The sequence below is a fragment of the Apus apus genome, chromosome 6 (assembly GCF_020740795.1).
Source record: "Apus apus isolate bApuApu2 chromosome 6, bApuApu2.pri.cur, whole genome shotgun sequence".
NCBI lineage: Eukaryota > Metazoa > Chordata > Aves > Apodiformes > Apodidae > Apus > Apus apus.
Genome location: NC_067287.1, coordinates 23,801,730 through 23,817,448, shown reverse-complemented (window position 1 = coordinate 23,817,448; position 15,719 = coordinate 23,801,730). Strand labels below are relative to the sequence as shown.

Here is a 15,719-nt window from a genome sequence, read left to right as displayed (position 1 = left end):
GAAAGGGAACTACAAAAGTTACATGCACATCAACTCAGTCAAAAACATTTATGTGGTGAGGGCTTCGGCTCAGCTTGCAGTTCTGTCAGATTAGTCTTTTTTGCTTTTATAAGCAGAATATGACAATAGTCCTCCTAAGGCTGTTACTCTACTTAGCCAGAACATGGATACCTCACATAGAAATTAGGGAAGCCACTCATATCCTGCAGCAGGAAAATGAGTCATGAGATTTTTCAGTGCCACCTAGCCAGAGCTGCAGTGTGGGCAATCCCTCTTCATTTTTCCTCTTTAACCCAGCTAGCTTCTCAATTTTATTTGACAGCCAAAATGTCAGGTAGGGTCTGTTTTCCATGTTATCAATCTCTGTGCTATGGTGCTGAATTAGTGCTGAAGTGGCAAACAGGTTTTTTTTATCCTTATCACTTTTGAGGTCTGTGGGTGAAAATTCCCCTGCAGCTCAGTGTACAGGTTTACTTTATATTGAAAAATCCAGTCTGGGATTGATTGAAACATTACCTGGTTGAGCAGAGAGGCCAATAAATCCACAGAGGGAAAACAAGAAATAGTTGGACCTTAACTGTGCCAACAGAACTTGAAAAGTGAGGAAGAGATTAAAATATATGATTCAAAAGGAATAAAGACTATACGTAAGAAGGCAAAATTCAGAAAGAGAATATAGAAATGGACAAGAGAAGTGCACAAACGGGACACAAGGAGAGCAGACTCAGAATAGCAGTGAGAGATGGGGGTGATACTATGTTGTGATTATTTTTATACAATATACTTGGCAAACCCTTGATTGTTGCTAAGTTGTTAAAATTATTCCTCTATCTGGAATATTGATCGAGAATTTTATTGCTGTGCTGGGATTACATACATTATAAAGTTCCAAACCGTGTGATAGGTTGGCTCAAGATTTAAGAGTACTTTATAACATCACTTCACCTACTTCTAGTATATTTTGGTACTCCTTATTTCAACCATAACAAGCTTAAGATTTGTGAACATTAGCTACCATGAGGTTGCTAGGGCAAGAAATTTGGAGATTTTATGAAGTACAGATTCTCTTCTTACTTCACCTTTTTTAGCCTTGGTGTTATGAAATATTTTCCTAGTTTGAAAACAGGGATGACAGGAGCTTAAGGAACTGAATACCACCCTATGTAGATTAGTTTCCCTTTTTGCACCTCAAATGTCACACATGCCTACCTTCAAAGCCCAACACATGAGAAGAGTACAGTACATAAAGGCTTCTATATCAGAATTGCCCACAGTTTGACTTCCTAAAGTTCCCATTGTTTCCGTAACTGATTTTGTTTCTAAACCTTGTGGTGTTCTGAGAAGCACAAACCTCTGCTGTGAATAGAACATCTTCATTCACAGAAGTCAGAAAGATGCATTCCAACTTCCAACCCACCAGTTCTTGATTTTGATACAATATGATAATCACAACCTGAGTTCATATTTAGATATTCAGATCCTCATTAAATTAATACAACAGAGCTTATTAGCTAAGGAAGTTTATTTGAAAGTGAAGTTGATTATACAGGGCAACAGCCTGTAAATATCCAGAGAGCTCTTGCACACCTTACAAAGCAGTTTTACAGACATTACTGTGGATGCCAACAAGAAGCTAAAGTTTTCCATTCTATTGTCAGTACTTGAGTGAGTTGCCTATGACTGCATTAAGTGCTATCTTGACATTGCAATGCAATTCCCCCAGACAAAATTCCCTATCAAAAAGGGCCAAGTGTACATATGATTAGTTATGGGTGTTTATACCTCCTGTATCCCCAGTTCTGAAAATTATACAAACATGTACCTGACATCAGTTGTGTAAATGGGGTTATTAAATTCTTTACAGTTAAACACAGGCTGACGTAATGGTCTGAGCAAGAGCTCATTGCCTTAAAAATTATGTAGCAAGAACTCTTAATTTTTGTCATTATTTATGTTGTAGGCAGCTGAGCTGGTGACCAGTGAGTTCTTTGAACAAGGAGACAGAGAAAGATTGGAACTCAAACTCACCCCTTCAGTAAGTTTTTATCACTTTCTGAAATAGTTACTAATTTGAATAGGGTAAGAAAATATAATTGGGTTCATTCAGAAAAAAGTAACTGTGTTTTGTCTGTAAATAAATATCTTGGAATAAATAAAATCTTTGTCCAATAAGGACATGCATTTAGAGCCAAGTATAAAACCTCTCCAGTCAGCTCAGTCACTTTTGTGTTGAGCTCTTTTGCCCATTTTCTGTAGCTTTTCCCAAGGTTATTCTGTCATTAATTTTGTAAGCAACAGGTATTGTTTTATCATATACTATTCAAATTTAAAAATCACCAGCTACTTATGGAAATAAAAAATCATCATATTTACTTCATGCTACAGCTGCCTTATCAGTGTTATTCAAATGCTGAAAAGCATTTCTATAGGTAAACAACTAAATATAACACTGTGATTGAGAGGATAAATTGGTATTGAGTGGAATATAGGCAGATGGGTATAAAGTGTCAAGAACTAAGAGAAAAAGTTTCATAAAGATTTTCAGTGACTTATTTGAAGAGAAAGCCTTATCCAGGTTAAATACTTCAAAATGTTGACAAGCCACTATCTGAAGGCAATGGGAGAAGGGTAACAGAAAGTATTCTAAAGAATTTAACTTAGAGGCCATTCACAAATGTGTTTATGCTTCCAAAATAAAAAGACCATTCCAGTGGCTCAGACTTGTTCTCACTTTGATAATATTTCATGTGACCTGGTGGTGATGTAATGAAGTCAATGAAGTTAAAATACTCATAGTAAATGAAAAGCAATTATTTTAAGGTGTGTAATTACATGTTTTGGATGTACTGTAGACTTTGTAGGAGTGCAAAGAAAAGACAAAAGTCAAAGCTTTCTTATCCTGTAGATGGAAAGCTGATGGACCCAAGTAATCTCAGGCAGAGTATGGAGAAAAGTCAACTCATGTTCAAACTCTCCAGAACTCAGATTCTTCTGCCTCCTTTCAGCCTTTGAGTCTCTTAAACATCAGCTTCAACCTCTATAATTTCCTCTCAGAGGGAGTGCAGTAAGCAGTGAATTAGGCTGTTTCCAGTTACTGAACAAATTTGTACCTACTCCCAAAATGGATCTGTTGATCCCCACCCTTTGGATTCACAGACATGGCTGGTTCTGCAGAAAGGGTCTGTAACTGGGAGGGAGGAAGCCAGCCCAGATCCATCACTGTTCATTCTGCTGAGCTGGAAAACCCTATGTGAGAACTGGGAAATTTCTACTTAAAAGTATCTACTTTGCACTGCTACAGGAGGTTTCTTACCAGCTTGACTCCGTCTGTGGAGCATTTATTTTTCATCACAGAAATATAAAATTCAAATACATTCAGCCTAAAAATTGAAAAACAGAATTGAAAATAAAGTTGATTTTTTCATGCCAGACAAATCAGTAAGAAGAGTGCTGTGAAGATTGATTATGGTTTACAAACTGTTCTGCTGTAAAAATTTGATCATAGCTCCAAAGTGCTACATGATGTGTCTGTAAAATATCCCAGTGTATTAAAGCATGACAGTTTTGTTCCCTTCTCAATTCAGGCTATTTTTGATCGGAACAGGAAAGATGAACTACCCAGGTTGCAGCTTGAGTGGATTGATAGCATCTGCATGCCATTGTATGAGGTAATTTTTACTTCCTGCTCCTGCAGAGTCCAGAGAAGATTGTTCTTGCCCCTCTAGGGGAGAGCTTACAGTGCAGCCTTGAAGGCTATTTGAACTCTTTACCAAAAAGAGTCTGAATCCTATGCAGAAATCTTCACGTTCCCTGAATCCTATGCAGAAATCTTCACGTTCCCTGAAAATGGTAATAGCTGTAAACATAATTCCTCTCCAAGTTATAAAAGCTGATAGGGCAACTATTTATTTTATTGTGTTTGAGACAAACTGATTCCCATCATTGCAAGGTGTGAAGTGCTCTGCAGAGAGGTGCCAGAGGGATGGCCTTGTTAAGTGCTGCTGTCAAACCTGTCCGAATATGTGTGACCCAAAAGGAAGCTCAAGGCTGAGCCATTGCACTCCCTTCTAGCTCCCTTCCAAATTGATAAAGGGCACGCTAGACCAAACCTTTAAGGTCAGTGACAAATGATTTGTGGTTTAACCTGTGTGCTATTTAACTTGGAGTTTACTCTTAATCATTCTTCTACATGGACTGCTTGGGTGCTTCGTATAAGGTGTATGAGCTCTTAAGTACTACTCTATTTAGATGATGGGAATAATGTTTCTCATTTTTTTTATTAAACCAAAGCTTCAGAATTTGACTTTTGTAACATAAATTTCAACTTTTAACTTTTTCTCTCTTATCTGTATAGAAAGCAGAGCTAAACAAGCAGGATGATAAATGGAAAATAACACTATAGAAACTTAACAATCAATAACTGTGTCAGTCTTCCTCCTACTCACTGAAACCACACAGACCACCTTATGCCACTAAAGACTGCCAGATTTGGCCATTGATATCTGACAAAACATGGAGATGCTCTCACTAGGCATTTTTTGGGAACTGCAACGAGCTCTTCCTGTTACCAATGCACCCTAAACCGTCTCACATTTTGAAGAAATGAATGGCTCAGTGATGACACGAAGCCAAGAGCTGGGAAGCAACTACTAGGTAACATTAAACTGATTAACTTGTGCCTGAATGTATCTTCCCTACACACAAACAAGAAAATGGATTGGCATTTCCTTTTCACTTGGTATACCAGATATGTCACCAATAGCATATGAGGTAAGAGGGATGATGTGCTTCCCCTGCTCTCTATACCTTGTGGCAACTGGGGCTGCCACTATGGCAATAATGAATTGGCTGCTCAGCATCAAAGGCTACTCCTGTTGTGCAACACAGACAATGTGTTTATACAAACAGCAAGGTGGGCTACTGCTTTGCCAGTAGATCCTGTCCTTTTCTTAGATCAGTCTTTGTCACGATGAAATAAACTAAAGCCATGGCTTTCAAACAGTTAAGGCAAAGCAAACACAGAAGTAGTATATAAATCTGTATTTTTTAAAATACTTAGATCATTTTGGACAATGGGCAGGGAATGGACTGACCTTGGATTAAAACTTCTAAAATAAAGTTTCTTTCAATGTAATAGTTCAAGTTACATTAGCATGCGCATTATACCAGAATTCATTATTTGTAATAGCATCTGTAATCCAAAAATCTACAATAAAGCAGGAAGAACTGATAATCAGCCCATCTTCTGCATGAGAACACTGCATCTGAGCACTAAAGCTCTATCTTAGCAGGAGATCTCTGGGGAATATATTCACATCTGATTTCCTTGCTTTCTGCTGTCTTTGCATCATGCTGTGCAGCTATTAGCCTGCTGCTCAACAACTTAAAAAAGAGACACCATCAAACCTGTAAGTCATTGTACCACCAGCCTTAGGGGTAAACAGAAAACTCAGTGTCCTAGTATTACACTGCGGGAGATTCTCTCTTCAATGTGAAGCCAAGTTTTAATTTTCATATCCAGCTTAATCAAACCTCAATACACATATCACATCAGCAGTGTCTTCAGGCATTGTAAATCCTCTGTTTAGGGCTGGCTGAGCACTACAACTGTAGCCAAGTCCTAGATTTCTGTTTCTTTTTTTCTTTGCAAATACATTCTTGGAACTTCTGGCTGTTATACTATGTTATAGGGACTGCAAGTGGGGACAGAATAGGTTACATCATTACAAATGCAAAATAAAGAGGCAGAGTGGCAGCTGACAGATGAGTAAAATCTTAGTGGTACTTATATATCTCACTCACATAGTGCTTATAAAAACTGTATGTTTGAAATAAACATTTGACCCTCATTTTGATAGCAAAATTACAACATTAAACCACAGAAAACAGATCAAGGCTTTTGCAGGTAATTTTTTCCATGCTAGTGATTAGAAATCCTGAATCCATGAGGGCAGATCCTAACATCCTAGCCCTGAAGGTAACTGTAGGGAATGCATGTGTCCAAACCAACACAATTGCTACAGCAGCACCTAGCAACCACCGAATACTGGCAACTCCCATTCCATTGCAGTCAGACAGGAGATCAGCAGAGCCCCCTCAAACTTTCTTAGCTCAAGGCAGTTCTCAAGAGTAGGCTGTCCTTGGCAGCTGTGGGTGTCTGAAGTGTGCAATACAGAAGGAGTTTCATAGCCCAAACTTCCAGGAGTCATCTGACACCACCCCAGTGCTCCATCTCTTCTCCACAGTTGAAGCTTATGAGCTAGGCTACATACCAGAGTGCCTATGAAGAACAGTTTATACTTAAACAGCATATAAACTTTGCAGAGCATTTTAGAGATTTATGGCATTTCTAGCCTTTTTTCTTTTTTTTTTTCCCTTTTTTTTTTTTTCTCTCTGTTCTGAAACATTCTTGGGAACAAGATCACTTTTCTGAGATTTGGTTCTGCCTCCTCCTTATGCATCTGCTCTGCTCTTGCACTTCCTTATATTAGCTCAAGACAACCCATTTTGAAGTGCAGTTACTCTCCCAAGTAAAGGATGATGAAGTCTCCTTTATCAGGAGATGGGAATCACATTCTTACCTGACTAGAACTGTTTTCTGAGTTTGGCTCCTTTTTGTGAGAAGGTTTAGTAGTGACTAGCAAATCTTCAAGACCTGTGCACCTTCCATAGTGATCCTGTTTGAATGACCCTCCAACCCGTAAGAAAGAAGATCAAAGATATACAAAACATGCTGCATCATAAGCTAACATGGAACTTGAAGCTAAGTATAGATACGTAATGATATCTGGGGATATTAAAAAAAATCAGGAATTATACACAGCTAGATTTCCCAAATCCAAGTCTCTAAACCCAAAACCTTTTTTTGTTTGCTCTGTAAGCCTGATTCTGCTCTTGACACAGAGTAAGCCATGGCTCTGCTCCCTTGCTCTCCCACATCTGCTACCCAGTGAGGGAATCAAGCCACCTCCAATTTCAAAATACCTTAATAATCAAATCTGTTTCCTTCACACTGTGGATCAAAGGTTTGTGAAAGATAAAAGCTTCCAATTTTTTGTTCATTGCTTTTTATTACACTTGAGACTTTATAATTTTATTGAATTTACTTTTTTGTTACTGTAGTGATCACTGATCAGACTATTTTTATGTGATGGTGGAGTTTTTGCCTTCAGTAGCAGAACAGCCATCCATTTACTCTGAAGCTCTGATTTTAGGGGCTTTAGTTACACTTTACTGCATCACATTTGCTCTTCATTCAAAAATGCCAGCAAGAAAAGAGTTAAACAGTACAGATGAGAAACAAGCTTATTAGAATAATAATTTATAGGGAAAAATATTCTTTTTTTTTCCATTTTTTTTTTTTTTGGTAGAATATTCCCTAAAGGGGAAGCACTTGCAATTTAGGCAGAAAATTTAAGACATGTCACTGAACATAAAGCACTGTGGCTACACTTACAGCTGTGTTCAGCACACGGAGAAAGTATCCTGTACCTATTTAGACATACGTGTTCATGTAACAAGAGACAGAATTTTGATCATTCAGAAAATTACCTTTCCGACCCTCCAGTAAAGACATGCTAAGAGTTTCAACACTAACAAATTTCTCTCCTGGACTCTGTGACTTCTGTGTACCTAAGGCAGGATCAGTCACAGATTTTTCCAAACTTGGATTAGATTTCTCAGTGGGGAGCAGAGTGGGAGAGTGAAGATCTTATTCTTTTTAATCATTATTTTTCTCACAAACAACATCAAAGCTTCAGCAATTCACATCAAACAAAAGATGCTAACAGAAGCCCAGCTCTGTTCACAGCATTGTTAGGCACAGACAGTAACACTATGAATAGCAGGGTCAAAGGCCATGCACTCTGCTTCTGGGCAGATAAATACATAGTCAGGTAGTCAGTGACAATGACAGCAGCTATTTAAATTTAAGGGAGATGTCTTTGTGGAAGATAAAGAAGCTCATGGCTTTTACAACTTATGCGTGCCTAAGATTGCCCTGCTCACCTCTACCTTTGGTGCTTCATTGAACTGCTCCATTTTAGTGCTATTTTTAGTGCTATTCAAGATTTTCTTGGGTATTGAGAGCTTTACACATATAATAGTATCTACAGAAGTGAATTTGTGTTAATCCATCCAAGATTCTAGGGGGAATGTGGGAAGAGTAGAAACATTAATGTTCAGCCTAGCAAGTACTTCAAATGTTTTGAACAGATCGTGGAGGGACAGAGTCCTTCTTCATCACATTGTTTGACATACTTAAAAAGAAATCTAATCACACTGTCTACAACTCCAAGAGCTCTGATATGCTTGTCTCCCTGCAGAAGATAACGTCTGGCCTAGTGATTAAATCTACCTTTAGAGTATGGTGATGTAGCTGCAAAAGCATCCATTCTGCTTGTAAGCACACATTAAACATGCAAGGTATCATAAATGGTAGAGCCTCTACAAAGCATAAAAAAATACACAGAAATCTCCAACAATCACAGCTACCTCTGTGCTTTAACTTCTCCAGTTCAAGAGTTGACTTTACACATGAATTGGAAGTGCAAATGCACACGCAGTGGTTTTTTTTTTTTCCGAAAGTCTGTACTCCATTTACAATCATAAGGCAAGAGATCAACCTTCTAATAACCCTTTGCAGAGACCAAGGAAAAGGTACACTTTTACAATCATGGCTATGCTGCTATGTCCTGATGCAGCACTTCCTCAGTTACCACTTCTATCCCTTTCTCTCCTCCTTTCAATTACTGTCTTGCATAAGAAAATACTGTATAAGAAATTCAGGGTTTGGACCACTCCTCTAGAAATCCTACTTGTCCAGAATAGACTGTATGGGATGGCTTAGTTCTTGTGCAGGCAATAGTCACTGGATGCAGCCAAAACAATGACTTTTTTCTTCAGATGTTTCTTTCCGCTCTGTACAGTCAGAACTGAAAAACTTTTAAAATTATTTAATGAAGAAGAGTTAATCTGTATGGACAATTTGGAAATGGGTTGCTGTACCCACCAGGTCAGGGCACTGCTGTTCTATTTAAATTTTTATATGAAGTAAAGATCAGGGGGCTGGGACAGCACTAGGTAGTGAGCTGATCACCATGAGCAATAAATAGACATTGCCTGCAACATATTCACAAGTTGTTGAGATGTGGTCTAGCAAAAACAAAACAAAAAAAACCCCAAACAAACAACCAACAAATGAAACAAAACAAAAATGGAGGGGAGGTGGGAAGCAATTTTATCAGCTCTGTGTGATTCTCATTGAAATCAGCCTTTCCTTTGTCACATGTTGTAGGAAGAGGATAACTTTCAATAGATCCTAAAGACTACCATAAAGATGCACACTTTTGGCAGGGCTTATTTCGTGCATTTGATTTGGACACAGAGAGTGAGAGATAATGCATCTGTGCTTCCTGGGACTGCCTAGCTGACGAGGATTAGTAAAGCAGATAGGCTCAGTCTGCAGTATGTGATACACTATGGACTGAGGCTGAACAGACTTTGGCAGATCAAATTAGTCTCACTTTGTGTTGAAATCCAGGGGGTAATATTATCCAAGGAAGAGCAGGTGCAACATATTCTGCTGTGTTTGTAAGAAATTTGCTTCAAAGGAAACTTAATCAGGCCAACTGCCAGCTCTGGGGAGAGCTGGGAACTAAGGATTAAGCAAGGAATAGAATCATAGAATCACAAAATGGATTGGATTGGAAGGGACCTTAAAGATCATCTAGTTCCAACCCCCTGCATGGGCAGGGACACCTCCCACTAGACCAGGTTGCTCCAAGCCCTGTCCAACCTGGCCTTGAACACTTCCAGGAATGGGGCATCCACAATCTCCCTGGGCAACCTGCTCCAGTGCCTCACCACCCTCACAGTAAATAATTTCTTCCTAATATCTAACCTAAATCTCCCCTCAGCAAGCTTAAAACCAATACCCTTCATCCTATCACTATAAACTTTGGTATAAAGTCTTTCCTCAGCTTTCCTGTAGCCCCTTCAGGCACTGGAAGGCTGCTATAAGGTCTCCCCAGAGCTGTCTCTTCTCCAGGCTGAACAGCCCCAACTCTCTCAGCCTGTCCTCGTAGGAGAGGTGCTCCAGCCCTGGGATTTGTTCTCTGGGTTTGTCCCAGAGAAAGGAGCTTTTGGTACTGCAGAAGGATCCCTCCATGGCCTTGAAATAGGAACTCAGCTAGATTTAGCACTTTTGCTGGCTTGTTGCTTGTCTACTAATGATAAACCTAAATGAGGCCACCTGGAATGAATTATCTTAAAATTCCAGAAAACTATTCTGATTCTATTACAACTTCCAGTAATGGACTGGTATCAGCAAACTGTTTTTCTTACCTTGTGCCCTTAACCTAAGAGTCTGTTGGGTTTTTTTGCTACTTTTGTACTATTAGAGAGGGAGGCTGAAGAAGAGCTATACAAGAAAGAAAAACCAAGAAAAGAAAGAATGGTTTCATTTGCAATATCCTTCTCTGTCAGTGACTATCTTACAAGATAAGATGGAAATGCATAGTTTTGGTTGTTTCAGAGCAAGTATTTTAGTGTCTGTGAGTATCACAAACATCTTTTTACAATGGGCACAAAGATCCTGATCCTCTTTTTTTGTTTCTTGAGAGCAGGGAGGGATTCATTTTGCCTTTGGAAATTAACAGAACATTATTTTTCCCAGGATTTTTCTAATTTGGTGGGATAACTGATGAAACATTGTATTACTAGAAACAATTTTAGGAATTTACAAGTTTTCTGAAATTGCTTACAAGGAGAAACAACAGAAATGAGTACTTCCGTCAAACAAGAGTACTTCAACTTCCTTCTCATACAGTCACACCAAAAAGCTTTCAATTGAAAGGGCAAGTCAGCAACAAAAATATTTGTGAGAATACAGAAACTCCAACATTTGCCATTGAAGTTAGTGAAGCTAAGCTTCAATAAAAGGCTTTCAAGCCTGATCTCTGAGAAAAACTGAATAATTCATAATAGTACAATTTATGTTGCTGTTTTCTTTAAAATTATCTGGCCAATGTGTTGCGAAGGACAAGCAGTCCTGTATGGAAATGTACATAAAGACCTGAGGCAGTAGATTGAAAAGTTGGCAGATAAGGTAGGAGAGACAGCCAATGGAGGGAACTCAGATTGTACAGCAAATCTGAAAGAAGATAAATGGATAATTTAACAGCCATTCAGTTTTCAAGAAAGACAAAGCACAAACTACATTGCATCAGAAAAGGACTAGAAATGATGATGGATGAAACACTTCAAGTAAGTGTTTAACACAACAGAATCACAGTTGCCTGCAGAATTCCCAGCTGAGGGCAAATTCAAAGAACTAAATAAGGATATGAGACTGATACGGTTTGAAGAGTTTTTCAAAATCCATTTAATAGCAAGGCAGAAGTCATTGATCAGCTGCTTGGTTAAAACATTGAAAGGAAAAGAGTTAGAAACATTCTGTCTCTTGCATGGTTTAGACATAGAATCAAACCCATAAACATCAGAGCCAAATAAAAAGTTGTTTATGAAGCAATAACTCTTCTTCTTCTGAGAAAACCCTTGGTTTCATGAAATTATTATGAAAGGATGAATCATTTGCAACTATGGCAACACATCAGTTGAGCTACTTCAGTAGGTACCCAGTCCTTCAGAATTACTCTTTCCCTTTGACAGCACAGCATTCTTGATATTGGTCAGGGCACACGTGGCTGCAAGGAGCTTTGTACATATTTTCCTCCCTGAAGTACCTGGCACATTTTACCAGTGGAGAATCTTACTTTATAATCATCCCTCTATATTATGCATGTTTGCTGACAATGGAGTGCAGCACTATTCTTGCTAGGGTACCATCACCAGAAAGAAGCATAACACTAACTCATAGTGGAAAAACTGAACTCTTGTGCATGTATTAGATCCCTTTCCAGTCACAACTGGCTTCCTTCTGCACTGCTACCAGTTTCTAAAAGAAACTCCTCTTTTCTATCAGAGAAGCTAGTAGTATATATTTCATCTAACTATATTTTTAAGCATCAGAAAGAAATGCCCTGGAAGAAATGCAAAAGTAATGCACTGATGCAGTATGTACTTGTCCACCTGGACCCCTCCTCAGTAAGCCCTAGAAGGAAAAAATAGTCTCCTTCAGCTATGCAGAGATTGAAGTAATTTATTTATTTCCATGAACTCAGCTTCAATCCAAATACAGTATTTTTTTCTGGAACATAATGATTAAAAATGACCCTGAATCAGTAGGGTAAATAAATAATTCATATACAAAGTCAGTCATAGTAGTTAATCCCTAGATCTTCTCTGTATTGCTTTATCTTCTCTACTTAGAGAGGTTAGATTTTTAGCAGGGTTTTTTTGTTTTAGTACACAGTCATACATACAGAAATACTTTTGGATTTTCAAAAGAACTTCCATCAAGTATTTGCATTATGAAGATCAAATCTGTGGATGACTGCAGTAGAGATTCCTTTTTACACGAAGTAATCTGAAGTTGAAGGACTTTCAGACAGATGGCTTACCTTTGCCCTATGTATTCTCATGTGAAAGCCACTTCAGCAAAACTCAGGAGTCCAATTCAGCTTTGCTGTAACTGGTCATGACTCTCTTGACTTTAGCAATGCTTCATATGCTTATACCAGGTCTGAATTTATCCCTATGGCTTCTCGGTCACTAGTCCTCCCTTCCAACTCAGAAACTGCCTATATAATAAAAGTGATTCATTACAAACCACTGCATTCCAAAGTATAGTGAACACTGAGACCTATAACTTTTTGATATGTGCTCAGTCATAAAAACAAATTTATATGGTCTTATTCCATAAACTCACTTTACAAATATTAGACCATACTTCCATGAGCTGTAATTTTGTCAAAGCTCATAAGTTAAGCAAGGTCAGAACTGGTCAATATTTGCATGAGAATCTCCAGAGAAGAAAAAAAGAAAGTATACACTGGACATCCTGCAGTGTTTGTAAGCTAGGGCTTACTATACTCTTTAAAAGGATTTTGTATTAGTCTTAGGATACAACCAAATGTTCTATTTGCTTTAGCAATAGTTTAATCTCTGGCCATATCTGTGCTGCATCTTGGCTTTTTAGGTAACACCCTTTCCCAGAGATGAAGGTGAGGTGGCAGATCAAGGTCTCTCCCACAGCATCACCCTTCAACCTAAGAGTTAGCTCTACCAACAAATCCCTCCACTGATACTCATCAACCTCTTCCTGAAGGCATTTGTTGCTACTTTTACTATTTCTTCATTCTCTATGATTTAGCTAGCAAAATATACCTAGGAACAACAGCTCTATAACTAATGAAAAAAACATTCTTCCCTCCAACCTTCTCCCATAAATAGCTTACCCTGAGTATCTCATGCACTCCCCCTTTTGCATTCTTCCTTCAGGCAGCCTTGCTCCTCTCCCAGATGTGCACAATGTGTTGCTGAAGTGCCTTGAACCTTTTCTTCTACTGGAAGGGCTCATATGTAAGAGGAGCTATGCCTTGTGAAAGTGTACAGGGAAGTACACAGTCACAAAAGACACCTAAATTATTGCAGGTAGTAGTAAAAAGTCAGTGCTACACAGTAACTTTCTGAAAAACAGCTTAGTCATACATCTGAGGTAGTAGATGGGTGCAGAAGTGAACTGCAAACCTATCTGGCTTTTCCCAGCGCTGGAGCACGCAGCAGCTGGCAGGATCACTCTTCCAGCACCCTCTATCACTCTACAGTTAAGAACAGCTTTTGCAGCAAAGAGGATAAAATGAGAAAGGTCAGCAATCATGTACCTACTGCTAGGTGGCAAGGCAGCTGGACTGCAGTAGAAGGACTGCAAGTGGGCATTGTGGTCCCAGGAGGAGAGACGGGAGCTCCCCTGGGCAGGGGCTCCCTCACCCCCATGCTGCCTGCCAGCTTCCAGCCTGCCTGCTGCACCAAGGAGGGACAAGGAAAATAGGAGTTTCTGGAGCTGCGAGTTTATGTGGTGGCATTCTATGTCAGACTGCTGTTGAAGACCAAGCCTCTTCCTACTAAAGCAAATAATAAATTGGAGGTTAAGAAGCTGGATACCAAAGTGTATCCAAAGCTGTTCATAGGAGGCATGCAGCAAAAATAGCAGCATGGAGGAGCAGTACATCAGGGGGTTTTCATGCAATAAGATGGAAAGTAAAAAGTGCAGCCAGAAAATAGAAAGCCCTGCCTAGGCTGCAGCCAAATAAACTTAAATAGCTTTAGGCATTAATTGGTGGTTTAATCCGGATCAGGAACAGGTGCTATGAATGTAATTCAGTAAATGGTCTGCCAGAAGGTAGAAAAATGTGTTGCTTTTGAGATAATTTCCCAGAAGCTTCATAAAAGAAAATTGATTACTGGAGTTTAATAATTAAAACAGGGCCAGATATATAGTAATCAAATGGGTTTTTAATTACATCTCAAGCAGAAATAAAATCCAATTTGTGTACTTTGTATCAGAAAATTCCTACCTAAATGCTTTGGTAGGTGGAAAAAATAAAATAAAGGCTAATTTCCATAGGAATTATAGTAGTCAGTTTAATTAAAAGACTAGATCAGAATGAAAGGGTCCCAAAGTGAATGGATACTAAATACAGAAGCAGTGGTTAAACATCAAATCGATGTCTGAATAAAGATATTTTATAGACCAAGTGCAAAATCTGCACTGTCGAGTATCCCTGACCTAAATTAATGTGTAACTAAATGAAGTTTCTGAAAATTACACTATATATTTATTAAGTATTCCATAGAATTAATTGCTTGTGCTATGGTAAAACTGAATAGTAAAGACATGTTTTATTCTTTTTTAAATGTTCCTTTTAATTTATTTCATCAAAGTTAATGTTATTTGTTAACCATTCTTGTTATTTACTTAGCAACATCTATTGCTCCTGGGTTATTTGATTCTGTAATATGTACTTAGGTATATATTTCTAAGAAATATATGTAATTACTTTTAGATTTAAAATGTGTTTACATCTCATGAGATACAGTGATTACAATAGAACTGTGTGGGTACTTCTTGATTCCATTCCCAACCTACCTAGGCTTCTGGTCTCTGCTGTAGTCAATACAAAGCTAACTGATCTAAGCAGCTCAAACACTCACAGTCCTGCTGGCACTGTACATGAGAGGGCTGTCTCCTACCATAACACTGTGGCATCTGCCCAGCCCTGGAGGGTCAGCATAGCAGTAAGTCATGCCCAGACTGCTGCATGTGCTCCCTGGCACTGGGATTGAAAATATCATGGTCTTGTGGTCAGTCTTGACAAAATAGTATTGAAAGAACAACAGATAGAGGCTAGAGCTGTCAAGCCCTACTGAGACAGAGCCCAGTGTCTCAGTGAGCTCCTTCCCCTCTACGTTGCCTGTAGCAGGTATAGGTTGCTGGTATAGCACTTATGACAGAAACAGCCAGTAATGCATTTCAGATTTGAGGCTGACAGGGTATGAGTGCAGAATGCTGACTTTGTGCTTAGAGATGTTTGTAATATAGTGATTTTAAAACTTTTTTTTTTTTTTTAAATCTAAAGTGTATATTAAAAAAATACTTTGCAAAAACTTTTTCATTAATTAAGGAATATCAACAAGCTTAACTGCCAGTGGATGGATACTGGCTTTGCACAGAACAGATCTGATAAATTGCCGTCAAGAGCTGAATATCTAATGTGTTACCTCTTGACACTGAGTTGGCAGTGGTAATACAGATGCTA

At 38.6% G+C, this 15,719-nt stretch overlaps 1 protein-coding gene across 1 annotated transcript in view; it reads left to right on the top strand.

Annotated features, from left to right (window-relative positions):
* The window catches only part of PDE11A (phosphodiesterase 11A), a 126,647-nt gene that overhangs the window by 109,050 nt on the left and 1,878 nt on the right, over positions 1-15,719 (top strand). Inside the window, exons 18-19 of the mRNA XM_051622801.1 lie at positions 1,965-2,035; positions 3,585-3,668. Coding sequence (XP_051478761.1) covers positions 1,965-2,035; positions 3,585-3,668 — 155 coding nt within the window. The remainder of the gene's footprint in view (positions 1-1,964; positions 2,036-3,584; positions 3,669-15,719) is intronic.